General features: G+C 39.4%; 1 protein-coding gene across 4 annotated transcripts in view; it reads left to right on the top strand.

Moving 5' to 3' along the window:
- CCNB3 (cyclin B3) overlaps positions 1 to 23,115 on the top strand; it is a 53,650-nt gene that overhangs the window by 15,036 nt on the left and 15,499 nt on the right. For 2 of the 4 annotated variants that reach the window (XM_013976482.2, XM_013976483.2), the window contains exons 2-7: positions 813 to 941; positions 3,199 to 3,285; positions 8,118 to 8,236; positions 9,794 to 12,563; positions 13,348 to 13,446; positions 15,212 to 15,304. In XM_013976482.2, coding sequence (XP_013831936.2) covers positions 849 to 941; positions 3,199 to 3,285; positions 8,118 to 8,236; positions 9,794 to 12,563; positions 13,348 to 13,446; positions 15,212 to 15,304 — 3,261 coding nt within the window. In that variant the 5' untranslated portion in view covers positions 813 to 848. The remainder of the gene's footprint in view (positions 1 to 812; positions 942 to 3,198; positions 3,286 to 8,117; positions 8,237 to 9,793; positions 12,564 to 13,347; positions 13,447 to 15,211; positions 15,305 to 23,115) is intronic. The other 2 variants (XM_018043973.1, XM_018043974.1) reach the window with 2 other exon arrangements.

The raw sequence follows: 23,115 nt of genomic DNA, 5'->3' as shown, positions 1-23,115 counted from the left end.
AGACACTTAAGTATATCATAAGTTATGATAGTGAGTTCTTAGTTTAGTTTGAGAACTCACAAGCTAAAGTATAGAATGGGGTCAGACATTGAGGTGGGGTGAAGGTAGGACTCTCCTAAGTTCTGTAATGACTGTTAAATTTTATATGTCAAATGAATTTCACCAAGTAAGTTCCTTCTGCTATTATCTTTTTTTTCCCACCAGTATTATCTTTTGATTTGATTTTTTTTTTACCAGATGTCTGAAACTGGACTGCAGTTTCTTGATTGAATACAGCCTAGAATACCCTCTGGCCTATTCTGCATGTGTGTGTGTGCAGTGCATTCTTTTGCCTTCTCTGTAGCATCATTATTGCTGGGGCCAGGACCCCATGGCTTTTAAAGAACATTAACCCTACCAGTGAGCCTCCATACTATATGATTTGTCATGATCTTGATTATTTTCAACTGTTAATTTTCCTCTAGTGTTCCTAGGCCTAAGCTAGGGGCTAGGCCACAGTCCCAGTACCCACAGCGGGTGGCAGGCACTGTGCTTGGCTTTTTACACAGAATATCTCATTTAATTTGAACAGTGCCCTGCAAAGATGCGTATACTTAACCTCCATCTTGCAGATGAGATAATTGAAGTCCAGGGAGGTTAAGTCACTTGCCCATGGTTAAGTGTGGTACAACCAAGATTTGATCCCAGATCTGCTAACATTGAAGTCTGTTTTCTCCTAGGGATGTTATAGAGAGACTGGGTTTTCTCAAGGATCTCCAGAGAATTGGTGCTGTTTCTGGTGAATGTTTTAAAGAGTCTTTTTCTGATTGCAGCCCTGCCTTGGATAGATGCTGCTGAATCTGTAAGAAATGCCGGTGCCACTACCACCCCAACACTCCAAACGTGAGACTAGGGAATCTCAGTCCAGCGTTGTGCCCAGTGATCATGAACCATCTGAAAAGGTTAGAGCAAGCTGTCCCTCCCAATAGTGTCTCATTTAGCCTCTCTTCTGTGTTGGCTTAGTCCCTATCCTCCCCTCTATATCTTTTGGAATATGTGTGGTTAATCTGAGAAAGTGAGAAGGCATGGCAAACCTTGTAGTTGGAGGAGACCAGCAAATTATAACTTGGGGAGAAAGCATAAACTCTTCTTTCCCATAAGTGCATGGCTAAGATGAAGGGTGTCCTCCACAACTTTCAAAAGCAAACAATACTCAGTTCTCATTAGTGTCCCATTTAAACTCTTATTTTCTCTGAGAGGCTCAAAGCACCTTGCCAGGTGGCTGCTTAGTACATCCTGGGGAGAGTATGATGATTAGGTCAACAAATGTATTATAATGCTTTTTACAGCTATTACATTTGAAGAATGGGTCCATTTTGAGCCTGCTGTTTTGACCTTGTGAATAGTTTGACATTGACATTCCGAGCTTGTGATGTTCTGTGTTTGCCATCAGTCATATTTTAATCAAAATTTTACTAATACTGATGAATTGTTGCTAAGAAAGTGTTTCCTGGAGCAAACATCATTACGCCGATTTAATTTCCTTGATTGGTTTTCTCTCAGCACAGATAAACACTTTCTAATCATTTTCATTTTTGTCTCACTAAAATGGTTTTCTCGGAGGTTAGGGAAAACAAGTGTATTTTTCCTATGTAAATTTGGCAAGAAAGATTTGCTATATTGATCAAATTTTTGTTCATATCAAATTTTATGATTAGAGTTCTGCCACTGTACATTTTCTTTTGTGGCAGTTATTTTTCCAAATCCAACTTTCTCAGGGTGTATTTTGCAAATATAAATTTTATAGGATTTAGTTTCACCATTAATTTTATTTGGGGCTGGTTGTTTCTGCCAGTAATATTAAGCAGGAGTGGGATAGCAGACCATAGTTAATTTCTTAGCTAATTTGTGAGAAAATAATAATTTATTCTTTGCTAATTATTTCCATTAGGATTGTTTATCATGAACTAGATGAAAGACTAACAGTTTACTTATTTCTTAGCTTAAACAGTCAAAAAACAGAAGGAAGTCTTCTCAGCTCTTTCAGAATTGCTCCACTGTACTAGAATTGGTCTATTGTAATAATCCAATTCTCTAAGTTTCTAATCACTTACTGTGTTATGTACTAACTGTACATAATGTAAAGAGAGAAACAGAGAAAATAAATGGTCTGACCTCAGTGTTCTGTTTCACATTATAACAACTCTCTGACATAGGTAAGGCAGAGTTCTCAATTCATAAAGGAAATCTGATACATAGGACACTTTCACCAAACAAAAACTGTTAGGGAATAGAGAAACCCTACAGTGTGATTTACCTTAACCTTTAACCCCATAGAGATAGTCTTGCTCATTTGGTAATGGGATAAGGCATTTCAGATAAACACTAGCTAGAAAGAAAGCTCTCTTTGCTCCAAAATATTCACCCTGCCTCCTTTTCCCCATTCCTCCCTTGTATACACTAAAAGGGATAAATATGAATTACCAAACTCCTTTCTTAAAATACAGAATTTTCCTTATGAGCTTTAAAATCACATTGGACCATGTATTTTTAATATACTATTTCTGCCCATTTACAGCTTATATAGACTTTTAAAAAACATGTATTCTCTTATTTGATCCTCAAATAAGGTAGGTCATCTTTCCAGTTTTACTGATGAGAAGATTGAGGTTCAGAAATTAAGTGACTTTTCCAAGGTCAATCGCTAGTAAAGGACTGATCCTGGATCAGTATCTAGGTATGTGTGTGATTATCCTTATTGAGAATGTCTTAAATCAACTACTTAACATAAGAGACACTTAAATTTTGTTAAATTATTGAAGTAATTTACCTGGGAACGCCCATATTAAATGAATGACTGGGAGTTGCAAGGTGGTGGTGATGGTCATGATTAATCTTGGCTAGGATAGCCATAGATATGAGAGGAGTAAGAGAGAAAATTAGCTTCACCAAGCTATTTTGCTCATTTTAAGAGTTACAATGAAGGTTGTCTTGTCTCCTCACAGCCTTGTCACCATCATCAATGATTATTACCTCCTTCAGGGACTCTCTAAGCAGCAGTGAGTGCCAAAACTTTCTTTTGTTGTAATTTATTAGGGTTTATTATAGACATTCCCAATTGCTTGGAGATTCAGGCTGTTGAGCTCCAAAGATGACCTGAAGTCCCTGAAAAGACTGTTCACAATTGGATATACTCATTTACCTTTTTCACTTTTTTAGAAAGATGAGAAGTACCAAGCAAAGATATCTCCATCTTCACCTCAGGGACAACTCAAAAAGAGATCAGCTTTTGAAGATCTCACCAATGTGAGTATGCTAGTTCAGTCCTATGGTGTTGCATAAGGTTCAAACAACCTCTTCCTTGAGGGACCTTTCTAGTTTACCAAACCCTGACCCTCTGTAGAATGCTGAGAGCCAATTCCAATTTTATTTGGAATCAGTGACCCAATTTCAGAAACTGTAGGGGCTTTTCTGCTGGCACATACCATCTGTATTAATTGGTGGAACTCTCTGAAAGCCTCAGACGGAATGATGATCAGATGTGAAATTGTAGACAGATATGAGAACTATGAAATCTTGCATTTAGGTAAAGTCCAGAGATGGCTCGACTGGCTGCCTTAGCCTTGGAGGCAAGTGTCAGTACTGTGATGGGTTCATTGTTGTCTAGGGCAGTGTTTATCAGTTCAGGCACTATGGGCCTTTTTGAATAGGACAGCTTTTCTACTGTGTAGGACTGAATGACTGGGAGTTGCACCACCTTGCAACTCCCAGTCATTCAACCAGCATTCCTGGCCCCTGGCATTAAGTTCCAGCAGCATCCCAGTCATAGTGACAATCAAAACTGACCTCTGATGTACGGAACCATTGATGACCACGGTTCCATAATTTGGTTTTTGACCAAGGATATCTAGAGACTCAATTGTGACTAGAATTCTTGAGTTTACTTCCAAGTTACCTCCCTTCTGGTATTAAGGTACTAGCAAAAAATCAAATTTAATAGTTAGAATGTTACTAATTGAATATAGATAACCTTTGGTCTTAGAAATCAGTAATAACTGATACCTCCTGAGTGTTTATCACATCCCAGGGATGGCAGAGCCTGGTGGGCTGCTGTCTACGGGGTCGCACAGAGTCGGACACGACTGAAGCGACTTAGCAGCAGCAGCAGGCACTATCCACCCACTTAATACTCATAAAATCGTGTGAGGCAGACACTAAAACTATAACCCCTTTACAGATGAAGACATGGCTAGTGTTGGTTTTGAAGTCCGTTTCATCTAGGATACAGAGAACCCTAGTGAGGTCTGTCCTGCCCTCTATAATAGAGTGTTATTTTATGGCTACCAGAATTCTTACATTTACTAGGTAATATTTTACTGCCTTGGGCAGGGTTGGATAAGCATTGGCAAAAGTTCTCTCCTTTATATCTCTGCTCTTTAGATGCCATGTGACTACTTTTGTGTTAAACCAGTCTTTCCCCCACGCAGATTACAACATGTGTAATTGTGTTACAGCTTCCTGCATAATCAGATTTACTATATACTGGTTGAAAGAGCTGCCTCCCACACAGACCTGTAAAGTTAGATTCATTTCCTGACTTATTTTACCATTGCTCTTGAAACTTTGTTGAGATAAGGTAGCCACATAAGTCAGGAGCACATGCAGCCTATCTTAGCGTAGCTTCCCTTGGCCTCCAGAGTCCCTGATGGCAGTGCAAAGAAAAGTTCTAACAGCATATGAGAAGCTTTCCTGTTGTGTCTCAGTACTTTTTTATTTGTGAAATTTATGTCATCATCGATAAAGAACAAGCAAATTAATAGGAAATACATACTAGGACTCTCCTGGTTCTCCAACTGAATTCACCATCTGTTAGGTCACATACTCCTCCAGGGTAGGGAAAGCAAGGCACCCCTGGGAAGTATCTCTGCCTCTAGCTTTCCAGAAGCTCAGAAAGCCCATTTGCCCTTTTGCCTTCAAGTTCTGCTCATTTTGAATTGTCTTTGGTGCTTTCCAGAGAAAGTTCCGTCATTACAATATACCTAAGTCATTCCAGGATTGAACATTTCTGCAGATGTCTGAGCTCATCTCTTTAAGGGTTGAGGATTCCTTTCTCTCTGAATTTTGGGGATTCCCTTTATGATGATTTGCTTCTTCCTGTCAGTATTACTGTGTCTTTATGTCCCCATATCTGTCTTCTCCTCAGCATTCACCACAGTGAGGTTCTGGCTGGCCAAAGGAGCTGATCTGTTTTAGTTATTTAGTCTGCTGTGAGTTTTCTTTTTTCCCTTTCCTTTATCCTTCCAGCATGGGAAGGACTTTTGATTTGTTAGAGCTGATCCTGAGCCATTTGGATGCAGAGATAAGGTCTATTTCCTAAATTATGTTTTGTCAGTAGGATTTTCATCTCTATTTTCCTGTTTCTCGGTGAAAAAATTATGGGGAAATACTGGTAAAGGACCCCTTGAGCTTAGATCTGAAAATATTAGTGCTTTGAACCTTCACATATGGCAAGTAGAAAGTTTCACTCTGGGAATTAGAGTCTCCACCTCTCTCGTGCCAAGAATGCACATCTTTTCTAATTGTGGATCTCGGCTGGACACAGAAGGAGTTTGTAACTCTTTAGGTGAAATTCAAATACAAACTGTGCCAAACTCTTTGGAGAGCAGAAGTGGACAACAACCCGAGGGCCTAAGAAGGAATTCCCTGCTGGATTGTAGTAGCTTATTATGATATGATGATACAAAGGCATAATTTTTTTATATTTCATTTGGAAATAATTTCATTTATAATAAGTTGCAAAAAGAATAATACAAAGAACACGCATATACCTTTTACTTAGGTTCACCTATTATTAACATTTTATCCCATCTTCTTACATACATCATGGCCCTTTATCCCTAAGTACTTCAGTGTATATTACCCCAGAGAAGTAGTCTTATATAACCATAGTGCAGTCAACTTCATAAATTTACACTGATGTAATGTTTTTATGTAATTTATTGCCCATATTCCCATTCTTCCCATTGACTTTGTAAAGTCAACGTTATAAGCATTTTTCCCCCTCCAGGGAAGGATTCAGTCTAGGGTTGTTTACTTGTCGTGTCTCTAGCTTCTTTTAATCTGGAATGCTTCCATAGCTTCTCTTTGTTTTTTATGACATTTTTGAAGAATAAAGTCCCACTCAATCCCCCTTTTAAAAATAGAACATTCCTCATTTTATGCTTTTCTAATATGTCCATGGGATTAGATTGGTGTTATACATCCTTGACTGGAGTACTGTATGGGTGATGGTCTGTCCTTAGGGTATCACAGCTGGAGGCATACAATATCCATCATTGGTGAGGTTAATTTTGATCACCCAGTCAAGATGTTGTCTGGTTTCTCTGCTGCATAATGACTGTTTTTTTTTTCCCTCTTGCAACTAACAGTCTGTGGGACACACTCTTAGGAGCCTGCAAATAACTGCTCTTCATCAACATGCCCCCTAGATTTAGTATCCATTGATGATTTTTGCCTAACCCAGTCTTTATGGTGATTTTTCCAGCTGTAGTTCTTGCTCCCCATTTACCAATCTGCCTTTGGCATTCTATAAGCAGAGCCTTCCCTTCTTCCCTATTTATTATTAATATAGACTTATGAATTTTTATTTTTTGTGGTTTGTTGTTCATTATTATGTTATTTTGGTGTTCAAATTGGCCACTAGGGTCCCCTTGAATCTAATTACTGTGTCTTTGTGACATACTCTCATCATTTTTTTTGTGAGCATTTTCGTTCCAGCATAACAGGATGTCTCAGACTCATCATGTGCCTATTTTTATCTCAGACAGGGAGTCAACTGTTTTTCCAAAGAATTCCTGCTCATTTGAGTGGGGAATAGTACTAGAGACTAAGATCTCAGTGCTAGGTGTGCTACTGGGGTATCTGCTTTTTCTGCCCTTTCTGCAGAGTTAGGAAATATCTGGATGTAATATATATATTTGTTGTTCTTTTAGTCACTAATTCGTGTCCAACTCTTTGTGACCCCATGGACTGTAGCCTTCCATGGCTTCTCTGTCCCTGGGATTCTCCAGGCAAGAAAACTGGAGTGGGTTGCCATTTCCTTCTCCAAGGGATCTTCCTGACCCAGGCATGAAGCTGGGACTCCTGCATTGGCAGGCAGATTCTTTACTGCTGAGCCACCAGGGGAGCCCACATATACATTATACATACACACATATCTGTACTTACAGATATACACACACACACATATATCTATATATACAAGTAACACACACTCCTATATATATATATACATATACCTGTGTTAGAAATTATGAGTCTACACAGCTCTCATTCCAATGCACAAGATTCTTTCTTATATTCCTCAGTCCATGTTTGTATGTTCCTTCTTTACAGTGAGAACCATGGTTCCTAAGATCATCAACATATTTACCCAATACTGTAATACATCTAAAAGTTTCAGAATTACTTCTTCCACACTACCATAATAAACTCACCTATTAAAAAGAGTTCCAGATTTATTTGTGATATTCCCTACCACCCCACAAACCCATCCTGATTGAGGAAGTATATATTGAGGGTATATAGTCTGTGTTTACTTAGATTAGCTGTTTCTTGTATTTTCTTCTGTTTTCTTTCTTTTGTCCTTCAGTGTGGTTATGGTATTTATTTGGAATATAATTAGATTCAATTTGTTTTATTTTAAAGGCATAATCTTTAAAATGATTTTTTTATTGATGTTATTCACAGTCCCATGATTTCTTCTGCTGTTTATAGAATTAGTCATGATTAGAGTCTTTGGTGGAGCTCCCCAGAGCCCCATGTTAAATAAATATCCCCTCAGTGGGATGGGATAGATGTATCACAGATAGTGATGTGTTAGAGGTCTGCCCTGAAACGCTAGTTGATCTTGACATTCTCAGGCAGCAAAGCCAGTTATATGGTCTTTTCCCCCCTCTGAACGTCTTATGGGGTCAAAATGGAATGTGAAGTTTACAAAATATCTTGGGAATTTGCCAGCCAGTATGGAGATCAACACTATATTCTATATATCTTGAAAGTGAACTTTTCTCTCTCCATTTCCTTGCTTCCTTCTCCTGACTACTCCCCCGCCCCACCCCCGCCGCCTTTTTTTGCAGGCTCCTCAAAGTCAACATGTCCAGCCCAAGAAGGAAGCCAATAATGAGTTTGTTAAAGATACTTCCAAGAAGAGAAACAAGGAAAGGTTGCCTGAAAACAATAAGATGAATATAAAAAGGTGAGTAGAGGGAACTCAGAGGGCATTGCTTTAGATGGTAAAGGAGAGGGAGTGACATCCTTTTGACTGCCTTTTGTTCCCATTGAGAACATTGTTAATGAGCCACAGTGGTGAGTACTATATTAACCCTGGGTGCTTAGATGGTCTAAGTTGCTAAAGAATTTCAGGACTCTTGTCTCTCCCTCCTCTGTCCCTCCCTCCCTCCCTCTGCCCCTCACCCCCTGTTGTGTGCATATTGAAAGAGCTGTTGTCATTGAGGAATTTGCCAAGAGATCTTGTGTTCATATTTTCTCTCTTTTGGTGATTCAGTCCCTGATTGAGCAAGTCTGGGCTCCAGAGTGTGGAGCCAGTTTTCAGGGGATTCTCAGCAGCCGATTAATAGCTTGCCAGTCTGCTTATCCCATAAGAAGCCTTAGGGGGAGGCTTGTTTCTTGTTACTCTAGAGAAATTACTGTCTCCTTAGGCCAAAAATGTGTATTTTCCAGCTGTGTTTAGGGAACTGATCACAGGTTCTGCAAGTAGATATGAGTATTCTCACCTAGGATTTGGGAAAATGATTTACTCCTAGGAAAAATTTTATTGGAAGAAGAGTTAGAAAGTGGAGTAAGACCTTTCTATATCCTCTCCTCATTCCAGTGGGAATTACTTCTTTTAGGAAGAATAGATTTCCCAGTCCCCCTTTCTATCTTCCTCCCCACCCCTTCCCAGCTCCCAGACACTCACCAGTCTACTATCTGTTATGGATATACCTCCGTGGATATGTCTCCTCTAGATGATTCATATAAATGGAATCATATAATATCTAGTTTTTTGAGGTACTTTTATTCAGATTGATCATATTTACCAATAATTCTCTTTTCTTGTTCTGATTTCTAGTCATCCAGTGATTTGGTCACACCAGGTTAATCATTCTAATTGAAGTGAAGTCCTATTCAAAACAAAGCTTTGCATCTGACACATGTCAACAAATGTTTATTTTGGTCTTTTTAGTACCTTCACTGGGAAAGCATCTTGTGAATAGCCTAGGGTGAAGGGAATATGACTAGATACCATGAACATTAAGTACCAGACCAACTTTCTCTTATAAGCTTTCATAAGCCTTTTATAAGCCTCTCTCTTATAATCGTCTCTCATAAGCCTTCAAACAATATTAATTTCAATCTGAATTTCACCAGATGCCTAGTGCTGATAGACAAAGACAAATGCAGCTAGTCAGAGAAACTGATACATAAGCAAATCACTCATACGATGTGCTAAGTGTTATAATAAAAGCCTTTTTATATAAATAAAGGTAATAAGTCATATATGAAAAAGCAAGATAAGGATTTCAGGGGGAATTTTTTTAGAAAAGTGAGAGGACCTAGATCATAGAAACTATACACTATGCTACTTAGTAGATTTACTATGTTACCCATTGATTTTTACCCTCTAGTCTGTCTCTTGGGGTTGCAGTCCTTTCCCTTTCCATACATTTAGTAAGTGTAGTGACAAAATGAAATGATAGGTAAGGATTCTAGGAACTACATTCTTCTCACCCAGACATTGTTTCCTTTGCAGATGTAAGGTAGAACTCTCACCAATAGTAGTCTCAACCACCATGGTGCCAAACATTATAGATAATCTGCTCACTCTGGATATGTCTACCAGCTCCAAGACACCCAATACTGAGGAAGCATCTATTTTCAAAGAGCCATTCATTTTAAAAGAGGAACCCACTTCTGAGGATGCAGTCCTCACGAAGAGGTCATTATCTTCAAAGAAGTGCACAAATCAGGAGGTAATGTCCCTCTTGAAGAAGCCACTGTCCTTGCAGAGGAAGAGTGACAGTGATGTACAGCCAATGACTTTTGGGAAGAAGCGTAAAACCGGGGAGGCAGCCATCACCAACAGGACATTATCCTTAAAGAATATGTGCCAATATCAGGGAAAACAGTCTTGCTTGGGGGAGGAGTTGGCCTTGCAGGACGTCAGTGTTGAAGAGGATTCTTCCTTTATGGAGCTCCAGAATGTTAGGAAGAAGCCTAAAACTGAGGAAGCAACCTTCACCAACCCATTATCATCTTTAAAGAAAAAGTATACCACTCAGAGGAAGATGTCCTATAGGAAAAATCCTCTAGTACTGCAGAAGACCACCTCTGAAGAAAAGCCACTCACTGAGGAGTCTTTTAAGAGAAAGCCTACTGCTGAGGAGGAGTCCTTTTTCCAGGAGCCACCTGCACTGCAAGAGAAGCACACCTCTGAACAAGAAATATCCATCTTGAAGAAATCATTGGCCTTTCAGGAGAAGATCGACACTGAAGAGAAATCACTTTTTAAGGAACCATTGGCTTTTAAGAAGCAATCTACCACTGAGGAGACAGCCTTCACCCTGAGGCCATTATCTTTAAAGAAAAAGTGCACTACTCAGAGGAAGAGGAAGATGACCTACATGAAGAAGACCGCCTCTGGAGAGAAGGCACTCACTAGCCAGTTACTGTCCTTTAAAAAGAAGCCCACCCCTAAGGAGGAGTCCCTCTTCCAGGACCTCTCAGTGTTGCAAGAGAAGCATACCGATGATGGAGCAGTGACACTTTTGAAGAAGCCATGGGCATTGCAGAAGAAAGATGATGAAGATGATTTTCTTATGGAGCCACTTTCCTTTAGGAAGGCTCATACTACTATGGAGGCAACACTTCCTAAGAAGCCACTACCTTTAAAGAGGAAGTGTACTACTCAGGGGAAGATGTACCACTTGAAGAATCCACCAGTATTGCAGAATGTCACATCTGAAGAGAAGTCACTCGTTAAGGAGCCATTACCCTTTAAGAAGCCGCCTACCACTAAGGAATCCCTTTTCCAAGAGCCGTCAGCATTGCAGGAGAAGCACACCATTCTAGAGGAGGCATCCATCTTGAAGAAGCCCTTGGTCTTGCAAAAGACTCCAGCTGAGGAGGAATCACTTAAAAAGGAGACTTTGACTTTTAAGAAGTTTACCATTGGGGAGACAGCCTCCACCAATATGCTGTTATCTTTAAAGGAGAAGTGTACTACTCAGGGTAAGTCCTGTTTGATCAAGCCACTAGTATTGCAGACCATTTCTGAAGAGAAATCACTCATTAAGGAGCCTACCACTGAGGTGGAGTCCCTCTTGAAGGAACCATCTGCACTGCAAGAGAAGCACACCACTCAGGGGGATGTGGCCCCCTTGAAAAAGCCATGGGCATTACAGGAGAGAATAGACCGTAAAGATGAATTTCTTATGGAGCCACTGTCATTTAGGAAGACACAGACCACAAATGTGGCAGTCTCTACCAAGGAGTCATTATCTTTAATGAAGCAAACGTGTGCCACTCAAACAATAATGTCTCTCTGGCAAGAACTGTTGGGGTTGCAGAATATGATTGGTAAGAATTCCGTTATGATGCCAGTATCATCTAGGAAGAAGTCTTCAACTGATGAGGCAGTTCTTACCAAGACAACATTATCTCCAAAAATGAGGCAAATCACTCAGTGGAACACGGTCATAGAGAAGACCGCCTCTGAAAAAGAGTCACTCTTTAAGAAGTTGTTGCCCTTAAAAAAAAAGTATACAACTGAAGAGGGGCTCCTCTTCCAGGATCCATCTGTATTGAAAGAGAAACACACCTCTCTGCAACAGGCGTCCCTCTCAAAGAAGCCATTGACCTTAGAGGAGAATATCACCACTAAAGAAGAATCCAATGTCAAAGAACTGTTGACCATGGAGAAGTCCTTGGTCTTGCAGAAGACTGATACCAAAGTAGACTTCTTGAAGACGCTGTTGGCTTTGCAGAAGAAAAGCACCACTGAAGAGAAATTCTTTTTCGAGAAACCATTGGTTCTGAAGGAAAACTTCTCCCCCGAGGCAGCAGCCAGCATAGAGGGACAATCATCTTTTAAGAAGCAGCCCACTGCTCAGGGGGAGGTGTTCCTCTTGAAAAAGCAGTCGACCTTGCAAGAGAACATCACCAGTGAAGAGGAGTGCATTATTAAGCAGCCACAGGCCTTGCAGGAGAAGCCCAGCATTGCAAAGGAGACCATCCTGAGGGAGTCCTTGGCCTTGCAGGAGAATTCCATGATTGAGAAGGAGGCTGTCTGGAAGGAGCCATTGGCCTTGCAAAAGACTCTCACTCGCAAAGAAGACCCCTTTCTCAAAGATTGCACCTTCCAAATTGAAACCAGCCCAGATGTGTCCACCACCACCCCTGAATCTGGAACAGGCTTGTCCAACACCATCACCATGTCTTGCAGTACCATAAGCAAGTCCAGTACTTGTGAATCCAGTTCCGATAAACCTTTCTCATCTTGTGACAAGAGATCACAGCAGGAGGTATTCTGCTTTCTTTTTTCTTAAATTAGATGAAGTGTTCTTTTTTGTCTTAGAGGTGGCTGCTAGCAAAGTTTTTTTTTTTTTTTGCCTTCCTAAGCAATTGAGTTGTATATAGTAAGTGATATTAAACCAAACCGGCCTTGTAGAATCTCTTGACTTCATGATTGGCATAGTGATATACCTGAGCCACTAGAAAGTATTTATTCCAGGGACACCCTCAAGGGTCTGGAATACTCTGTGTATGTGTGTGTATTTCAGTAGTGGTTAGACAATTTCAGGAAATTGCCTTTCTTAGTATTTGCAATCTGCATTACATAGGACCTTAGCTAAAGATGAGTTAAATTCACAGAGGCATCTTCCAAGGAAGATGGTTTATAAGTTGTAAATTAGAGGGAAAATGAGATGAGGTTTGGTACCTGGGAGGAGAAACAACCTTAGGCAAAATAACCTGGTTAAAGGTATAGAAGGGAGGAAAAGGCTAACAAGATGAACTGGGCCTGATCAAAGCATTGAAACATAACAGGTGACATAAGCTGGAAGATTGTAAGATCACAATGTCTTTCTTGGAGAATCTTGTGTTTACCTGTAATAATAGTGCCTGGTTCTTAGGGCAGAGCAGGTATGTACACGGATTAAGTATTTCTTGGTTACTCAACAGTATGCAGATTACAGGGCAAAGACTTGAGCTGAAGATAAAAGTGGGAAGAAAGGAGTAATTTTTTGTGTGTGTGCTAAGCTTCTCTTGGAATCTTTTTCCTAATACGTCTTTTTGATGATTTCCAAGCAGATGATCCCACTGGGGAATACTGATATAGACTGCAGCGACCCACTTTTCAGCTCAGTATATGCTAAGGATATCTTCAGTTACATGAAGAAAAGAGAGGTATGTAGGGGATGGGGTGAGGGGAAATAATTTTCCAGTTCTCATTTCCTTACCATACATCCTTCAATGATGAGGAAAATAATAACAGTAGCAGCTGATGTCTCCTGGTAGCATACTGTGAGTTAAACATTGTGCTAAAGGATTTATAAACATTATCTTGCTTAATTCTCCCAATAGCTTCATGATGGTAGGTATTACTATCTCCTTTTTATAGTTGGGGGAAACTGCTCAGTCAAAACAACTAGTGTGTAGTACATCTGGGATATGAACTAGAGTTTGATTACCTTAGAAACCATAAGCCCGCACCAATTGCTTAGAAGGTAATCTCAGGCACAAAAATTGTCAAGCGAGCTCTTTCTGAGTGACTTAAGAGATCTTTCCCCTTCTCTATGCAGTTTTCTGGCATTGCATGTAAAACCAGACTCTTTGTTCCAGCTCTCCAACTTGGTGAAATTTTCTTTCTCCTTTCAAATCTGCCAGTCTCCTTTACCACTAATGTTCATCAATTCCAAATTTTATTCTCTCTCTCAGTGGAACAGATGGGACCAGGGTTATGTACTAACTAGAATTTTAGCAGGCCATTCATAAGAGGAATGATGAAATGTCTCATCTTCTCTCTAGAGATGTGGTAATAGATGAACTGACTCCAGAGCCTGTCTAGTATATCTTGGAAGAATCAAGAGATAATTTTGCTATACTAAAAGTGTGGGCCTTAGCTCAGCAGTATTCGTTTCACTTAAGATCTTGTTAGAAATGCAGAAACCTAACCTCACCCCAGACTTTCTAAATTTTAAAGATCTCAGTTCAATTCAGTTCAGTCACTCAGTCATGTCCGACTCTTTGCGACCCCATGAATCGCAGCACGCCAGGTCTCCCTGTCCATCACCAACTCCCGGAGTTCACTCAGACTCATCAGTGATGCCATCCAGCCATCTCATCCTCTGTCATCCCCTTTTCCTCCTGCCCCCAATCTCTCCCAGCATCAGAGTCTTTTCCAGTGAGTCAACTCTTCGCATGAGGTGTCCAAAGTACTAGAGTTTCACCATTAGCATCACTCCTTCCAAAGAAATCCCAGGGCTGATCTCCTTCAGAATGGACTGGTTGGATCTCCTTGCAGTCCAAGGGACTCTCAAGAGTCTTTTCCAACACCACAGTTCAAAACCATCAGTTCTTCTGCGCTCAGCTTTCTTCACAGTCCAACTCTCACATCCATACATGACCACTGGAAAAACCATAGCCTTGACTAGATGGACCTTTCTTGGCAAAGTAATGTCTCTGCTTTTCAATATGCTATCTAGGTTGGTCATAACTTTTCTTCCAAGGAGTAAAGCGTCTTCGAAGGAGTAAGGAAAGATCCTCAAGTATCTTTTAAATATGTATGTTAAAGTTTGAGAATGACTCCTCTATACAGCATGGTATCATGCTTTTGATTGAATTGCAAAGAAGGGGCAGAATCTTGTTGGTATTCATCTATAGTCATAGGAGTATTCCTGCCTATATTTCATATTCTGCTAGACTCCGCAATATCCACCCTGACACTTGAATACCATGTGTGTTCATTTCCCAAGGATAACTGACCTTGTTTGGGAAAGGATACTTTCCTCTGCCTCTATTTGATACCAGCTAAAAATAATGAGTTAGAACTGGGAAGAAATTACTTAAGTTATAATTTGTTTTTAGATATTAGTTGCTTATAGCTTTTCCTAAGTTATAATTTTGAACTACAATAAGAGTTTATCTGTTAATATTTCTTTCTTACTGCCAGGAAAAGTTTATACTTAAAAAATATATGACCAGGCAGACTGATATCGACAGTGACATGAGGGCCATTCTTGTGGACTGGTTGGTGGAGGTGCAGGTAAGCCTGACAACTGCTGCCTTAAGGGGCTGCTATTCTCTTTATTGATTATTCACTCAGCATTGCCAGGTCTCAAACAAGAGTAAAAATTTACTGAGTCTCCAGAGCTGAATAAGCCAGGATTCCTGCCCTCAGGAAGCTTATGACCTAGGGGACAAGATAAGACATGCAGGCAGATAAGAATAATACAAAGTAGAATATACTAAGTAATATAAGAATGCTATTAATAAGACACTATGAGAACCCAGTGGAAGGAGAGAGATTTCTAGAAAAGGTAATCATGGTATGGTAGTTCAGTCATTCTCAAAATCTTGTAAAAGTATATGTAGTGATTGGATAAGTCTTTCAAGCTTTGGATGGGATGAGTAATAGGAAGGACAATATAGCCCCAAACAGGGCAGATGGCTGTTTGTTCAGAGTTGACTGTTGAGGCAATATTGTTGTGAATACTTAATTATTACTTTACACTAACGAAGGTGTACTAGTACATGGATGTCAGTGAATATTTGTTGAATGGATAGAATTGAAGGGGTTGCTCTGGAGTTTGCAAGGAAATAAAAGGCATAGTCTGTGCTCAGCAGAAGAAAAGGTAATATTGTTAAATATCCTTTAAATACCAGAGTAATGGTTCAGGCTCGCTTTGGAGTGACAAACCAGGGAAATGTGGTAGATATTGTATATTTGAAGATCAGCAAAGCATGAAAATGTCATTCTATCGAAATGATGAAAAATAGTAAATTAGATAAAGTAGAATCTGAGTAGATCTTAAATAAATAAAATTGATCACAAATGCTGCTGATTATTACCAAACAAGAAAGAGATTTCTAGTAGACTGCCAGTGGACTTTGTTTTGATTGACACTTTTTATAAATTATATAGATGAGAACAGAGAAGATCATCTCATCAGATGGCATGAAACTGGGAGCAGTTGTTTGTTGTTGTTTAGTTGCTAAGTCATGTCTGACTCTTTAGAGATACCAGCTGGAATGAACTGAATTTTTTTAAAAAAGTTTTTGTTATTTTTATTGCACATTTATTATAGCCAAGTAAGAAATTATGATTACTTATGATCCCATAACCTACAAAGAGTGTTAATATTCATGTGTGTTTATTATGCCCCCATTTTAAAAATGGTACACTGATCACAGAGTCAGATGCCCAGGTCCTGTCTGAGACTTATCATAAATTTTTTAAGTTCCATAAGCCATGCTAATGTATACCTTTGATAGAGAATCACAGTTGTAGAAAATGTGTTCCTATATATATTACTTTTGTAACTTTAATTTTTATATCTCAAAATAGTAAAATTGACTTTTGGTATACAGTTCTATGAACTTTTAACATTTTGAAATAATAGATTCACAAGAAGTTGCAAAAAAAAATAGTATATAGAGAGGTCCTGTGTACCCTTCACCTGGTTTCTCCCAGGGGTAACATTTTGCATAACTGTCATATAATATCACAGTCAAGGTCCAGAGGCTTTATTTATATTTTACCAGTTTACATGCTCTTATTTCTTTGTGTGTTTAGCCTATATAATTTTATCACGCATGTGAGTTTCATAAGCACCATACCACAGTTAAGATACAAAATTGTTCCATCACCAGAATGATCCCTTGTTTTACTCTTTTATAGCTGCAGCCATCTCCCTCCCCTCACCTTCCTGTCCCTGGAAACTTCTAATTTGCTTTCCATTTTTGTAATTTTGTGATTTCAGGAATGTTATATAAATAGAATCATACACTGTGTAACCTTTTGGGATTGACTTTTATCACTTACCGTAATTCCTTTGAGATCTATACAAGTTGTGTGTATCAACAGTTTATTCCTTTTTATTGCTGAGTAGTAGTCCATGGTATGGATGTACCAGGGTTTGTTTAAACCTTCCCCCATTAAAGGACATTTTGAGTTGTTTCCAGTTTCTGAGACTGTGGGAAGAATGTCTATAAACATTAATGTACAGGGTTTTATGTTAATATAAGTTTTTATTTCCAACATCAACACCCAGGAGTGGGATTTCTGGGTCATATGATAAGTGTATGTTTAACTTAATGAGAAAGTGCTACAGAATGACTATCATTTTGCATTCTTACCTGCAATATATGAGAGTTCTAGCTGCTCTGCATCCTTGTTAGCACTTAGTATTGTTTGTTTTTAAACTTTGGCCATATAGATGTATAGAGGAATCTCATCATAGTTCTAATTTGTGTTTCCTCAAGGGCTAATAATGTTGAACATACTTGTTTGTATGAAGTCGTTTTTGATGAAATGTCTATATCTTTTGCCCAGTTTTAAATTGGATAGTTTATTTTCTTTGTGTCAAGTTATGAGAGTTCCTTATATATTCTGGTTACAAATCCTTTGTTGGATGTGTGATTTACAAATATATCACACCAGTTTTTTTTTTTAATCTGTCTTTCATAGAGCAAAAGTTTTTAATTTTTATAAAGTTGAATTTTTATATGTTATCTTTCTATGCTTAGTCACTCAGTCATGTCCAACTCTTTGCAACGCTATGGACTGTAGCCCGCCAGGCTCCTTGGTCCACAGGGATTCTCCAGTCAAGAATACTGGAGTGGGTTGCCATGCCCTCCTCCAGGGGATCTTCCCAACCTAGGGATTGAACCCAAGTCTTCCACACTGCAGGCGGATTCTTCACCATGTGAGAACTCTGCTTAAACCTAGGTCATGAAATTTTCTCCTGTATTTTATATGAATGTTTTAAAGCTTTAACATTAAATCTATAATCCATTTTGAGTTGAATTTCTATAAGGTATGAAGGTTTTGAAGTCAGTTCATTGTCTTGCATATGGATGTTTAACTGTTCTAACACCATTTGTGGAAAAATATACTTCTCCACTGAATTGCTTTAGGACCTTTGCCAAAAAAACAATGTGCCTTATTTGTGTAGGCCTATTTCTATACTTCTTTCTACATTTTGTTTCATTGATCTGTGTGTCTTTCTCTTTGCCAATATCACAGTCTTTATTTCTGTAGTTTTATAATAAATCTTAAAACTAGCTAATGTGATTCTTCCAACTCTAGTCTGTCTTTTTAATTGTTTTAACCCCACTTAGTTTTAGAATATCATTTTTATATATTTCTGGATTATATTTGCTAATATTTTGTTGAGGATTATCGCATCTGTTTATGATGAATGTTGGTCTGTAGTGTTTTTCTCTTTTTTTGGTACTGACTTTCTGGTTTTGGTATGAGAATGATACTGGTTTTATGAAATGATTTGGAAAGTATTCTCTTCTATTTTCTTGAAGACGTGTAGAATTGATGTTTATTCTTTCAGTGTTTAGTAGGATTCACAAGTAAAACCATCTGGGCCTGAAGGTTTTTCTTTTCTCTGAAGAATTTTATCTAAGAATATAATTTCTTAAATAGTTATGTGATTATTCAAGTTATTATATCAGATGACTTTTGGAAGTTTGTGATTTTCAAGGAATTGGTCCTTTCATTTAAGTTGTTGAATTTATGTTCATAGCATTTGCTGAATATTTAGTCGTTCATTCTTGATATTTAGTAATTTGTGTCTTCTCTCGCTTTATCAATCTTGCTAGGAGTTTATCATTTTTATTGATCTTTTCAAAGAACCAGGTTTTGGTTTCATTTGTTTTCTCTATTTTTCTGTTATCAGTTTAACTGATATCTGCTTTAATTTTCACAGTTTCCTTTCTCTTGCTTTGGGTTTAATTTGCTCTTCTTTTCCTAGTTTGAGGTAGAAGAGTAGATTATTGATTTCAGACTTCTTTTCTTCTTTATAAGATATTTCTTTCTTTATTTTATTTTTGGTGTGCTCTGTCTTTGATGTTGCACAGGCTTTCTCTAGTTGCAGTGAGCAGGGTTACTGTCTAGTTGTAGTGCATTGTGGGGGCTTCTCTTGTGGAGCATGGGCTCTAGGGCAAGTGGACTCAGTAGTTGTGACACACTGGTTTACTTGCCCCGTGGCATGTAGGATATTACCAGACCATGGATCAAACCCAGGTCCCCTGCATTGGCAGGCCGATTCTTAACCACTGGACCACCAGGGATGTCCTAGGACTTTTCTTCTTTTCTAATATAAGCACCTAATTGCTATAATTTCTCCCTAAGTACCACTTTTAACTGCTTGAACTATTTAGAAGTTTGTTTAATCCCTAAGTGTTTGGAGATTTCACTATTTTTCTGTTATCAATTTGTAGTTTAATTCCACTGTGGTCAAAGAAAACAGTTTGTATAATTTTTAATTCCTTAAAAAAATTTAAGGTTGATCAGAATATGGTCTGTCTTGGTGAATGTTATATGTGCACTTGAGAAGAATGTGTATTCTGCTATGTTGGATGGAGTGAGTGTTCTATAAAATGTCTGTTAGATTCAGTTGGTTCATGTTGTTAATTTCCTTATTATTTTTGCTGATTTTCTGTGAACTAATTCTGTTACTGAGAGAAGAGTATTGAAGTTTTCAACTACGATTATGAATTTGTCTGTTTCTCTTTTCAGTTTTGTCACTTTTTTTCTTTGTGTATTTTGAAAATCTGTTGTTCAGAGCATATGAGCATATATTTTTAGGATTGTCATGTCCTCTTCATAGTTCTTTAGGACTTGCTTTTTTTTTCTCATGTAACAATGCTCATGTAATTGCAAATATCTTTCTAGTTAAATTGACATTTCTACATCAATTTTGTCAACTGTGTAGTATTCTGTTTTCCCATCTAAGTACTAACCAGGCCCAACCCTGCTCAGCTTCCAAGTTCAGATGAGATCGGGTGTGTTTAGGGTGGTATGGCCTTAGACCATAATATTCTGTTCTTCAACTGGCATTATTTACTCAGTCTCCTATTAATGGGCATATAGGTTATTTCCAATAACCCTGTAGTGAACATGCATACATTTGCATTGCTCATAGATGTACTTTTGTTTTTCTGGAATAAATTACTAGGAATAGAAGTGTTAGACCAACAAAATGCATATTTAAAATTTTTGTAGGTATAGGAAACTATTTGCGGGGGCTCTCAATAACTATTTATTGCTTTAAAAAATTGAATTTATCCAATTGTGTATAGACAACTATGCTTGTGAAGTGTCTTGCCCAATTGTACGTTTTCAGTTCAGTCAGTTCAGTCACTCAGTTGTGTCTGACTCTTTGTGACCCCATGGACTGCAGAATACCTGGCCTCCCTGTCCATCACCAACTCCCGGAGTTTATTCAAACTCATGTCCATTGAGTCGGTGATGCCATCCAACTATCTTATCCTCTGTCATTCCCTTCTCCTCCTGCCTTCAATCTTTCCCAGCAACAGGGTCTTTTCAAATGAGTCAGTTCTTCACATCAGGTGGACAAAGTATTGGAGTTTCAGCTTTCAGCAACAGTCCTTCCAATGAATATTCAGGACTGATTTCCTCTAGGATGGAATGGTTGGATCTCCTTGCAGTCCAAGGGACTCTCAAGAGTCTTCTCCAACACCACAGTTCAAAAGCATCAATTCTTTGGTGCTAAGCTTTCTTTATAGTCCAACTCTCACATTCATACATGACCACTGGAAAAACCATAGCTTTGACTAGATAGACCTTTGTTGGCAAAGTAATGTCTCTGCTTTTTAATATGCTGTCTAGTTGGTCATAGCTTTTCTTCCAAGGAGCAGGTGTCTTTTAATTTCAAGGCTGCAGTCAACCAGTGATTTTGGAGCCCCCCAAAATAAAGTCTGCCACTGTTTCCACTGTTTCCCCATCTATTTCCCATGAAGTGATGGGATTGGATGCCATGATCTTAGTTTTCTGAATGTTGAGCTTTAAGCCAACTTTTTCACTCTCCTCTTTCACTTTCATCAAGAGGCTTTTTAGTTCCTCTTTACTTTCTGCCATAAGGGTGGTGTCATCTGCATGTCTGAGGTTATTGATATTTCTCCCAGCAGTCTTGATTCCAGCTTGTGTTTCTTCCACCCAGCGTTTCTCATGATGTACTCTGCATATAAGTTAAATAAGCAGGGTGACAATATACAGCCTTGATGTACTCCTTTTCCTAAAGAACAACATTAGAACAATACAAAAAAGGAAGAATATATATACACACACATATATATACATATGTATATATGTATGTATATATATGTGTGTGTATATGTATATATGTGTGTATATATATAAAGAGGTATATATATGTATATGTATATATATGTATATATATAGAGAGAGAAGTAGTAAGAAGAGTGTGCTCTAATTCCTCCATTGTCCTCTCCACACAGTGAACACCAGCCAGTCTGTGTACTGAGGAAGTCCTCCAATATTTCTAGGAAGGTCTCTGGACCTGCTGTGGGGTCAGCTCAGTCTCAGATCTGGCCTTACTCCAGGTTATGCTTGCTCCCAAAGTCCACAACTGCCTGCAAATTCCACAGTCTCAGGCTAATTGCGTGCATGTAATCCGCTGCAGCTGTGACTGCAGTAGTTTATTACCTCCCTCCTCTTTGCTCGCACAGCCCCTGGTGCTCCGCTTTGGTTTTAGACCTGCCTCTGCTTGTAGGCTGCCCTGTTGTGTCTGTTTCCCACCCAAACTAGGGGGGGCAAAGGTAGCAGCTTTTTAGGGCTCACTTGCTCAGTTGGGCTGTGGAGAGGGAGGGTTATGGAAGCCACAGTTGGGGTGTTTGGGGAGTGTTTCCTGGGACTCAGGCCTGCAGGAAGTTGCTAAAGTCCGAGGCGGGTCATGTGCTCCCACAGGAATTGGCCTTAAGTTGTATGTCCGTTGGCAGAGCCAAGCAGTTTAGGCTCCCCAGAAGATGTGGGCAGTAACCTTTGCCTGCTTATGGCTTGGTGGCAGCTACTACCTCTGCGGTCAGGACCACAGTGATGACATTTAGTCCCTGTCTCAGGCACTCCCCCTGGCTTTGAGGCTTCGGCAGTGGCCAGTCAGCTTGCATTCTCCCTCTGGGATTGTAAACTACAGTCACATCTAGTTCACCTGTGGCGCTCTTGCTGGCTTGGCATACTTTGGTGGCAGCCAGGCATACCTTCCTCTGGGGTCAGGCAGTTCACAGTCCTTGGCGTTCTCGGAAGTGGGTTCCTGGGATCTGTGAGCTTGGGGAGTTAGGAGTTCTTGTGGCAACAAACTCTTGCCTCTCTGGGAGGCCCAGGCTTTTTCCTGGACTTCCTCAGCTGTGTTGTACTAGCCCCTGAGTATCTGCATAGCAGTCAACCCCAGTTCTCTCCCTGGGGCCTGAGCCCTGAAGCCTTAATCCTCAGCACCCAGCCCCCCTCTTGCCATGGTGGGTGTGCAAGCTGCTTCTTGGCTGGGAAGTGCTGGCTGGCAACATCTCTGTGGTGAATTCTCTCTGTTTTGCCTTCCGAGCACCTAGTGCTGCATTATCCTTGAGGGTCTGAAGCTCCCCTGTCCCCACCCGTGCCGGGGTGTCCAAATGTGCAGAAACTTTTCCGCCTTCATGGCTCGCTCCCTGGGTGCAGGTCCCTGTTCCAAACTCCTTTGTCTCTTTTTATCTTTAGCTTTTGCCCTACCTCATTCTGAGGAGATTGGCTTGCCTTTTTGGAAGTCTGAGGTCTTTTGCCAGCATTCAGAAGGTGTTCTGTATGAGTTGTTTCATGTGCACATGTATTTTTGATACATTTGTGGGGAGGAAGGTGATCTCCCCATCTTCCTCCTCTGCCATCTTGAAAGTTTCACACCTAAGGTCTTATTACTCTTCTTGAGTCATTTTTGTAGTTTATATTTCATTAAAAATCATTGATTTCATGGATATTTTCACAGATATTACTATAGATTGCATATGGTATTCTTTTACAATCCTTTGTAATTATTTCTTTCCTCATTCAAAATG

This window comes from Capra hircus (genome assembly GCF_001704415.2).
Source record: "Capra hircus breed San Clemente chromosome X unlocalized genomic scaffold, ASM170441v1, whole genome shotgun sequence".
Classification (NCBI taxonomy): Eukaryota; Metazoa; Chordata; class Mammalia; order Artiodactyla; family Bovidae; genus Capra; species Capra hircus.
The sequence above is the reverse complement of the archived record's forward strand: the minus strand, read 5'-3'. Positions and strand labels throughout refer to the sequence as shown.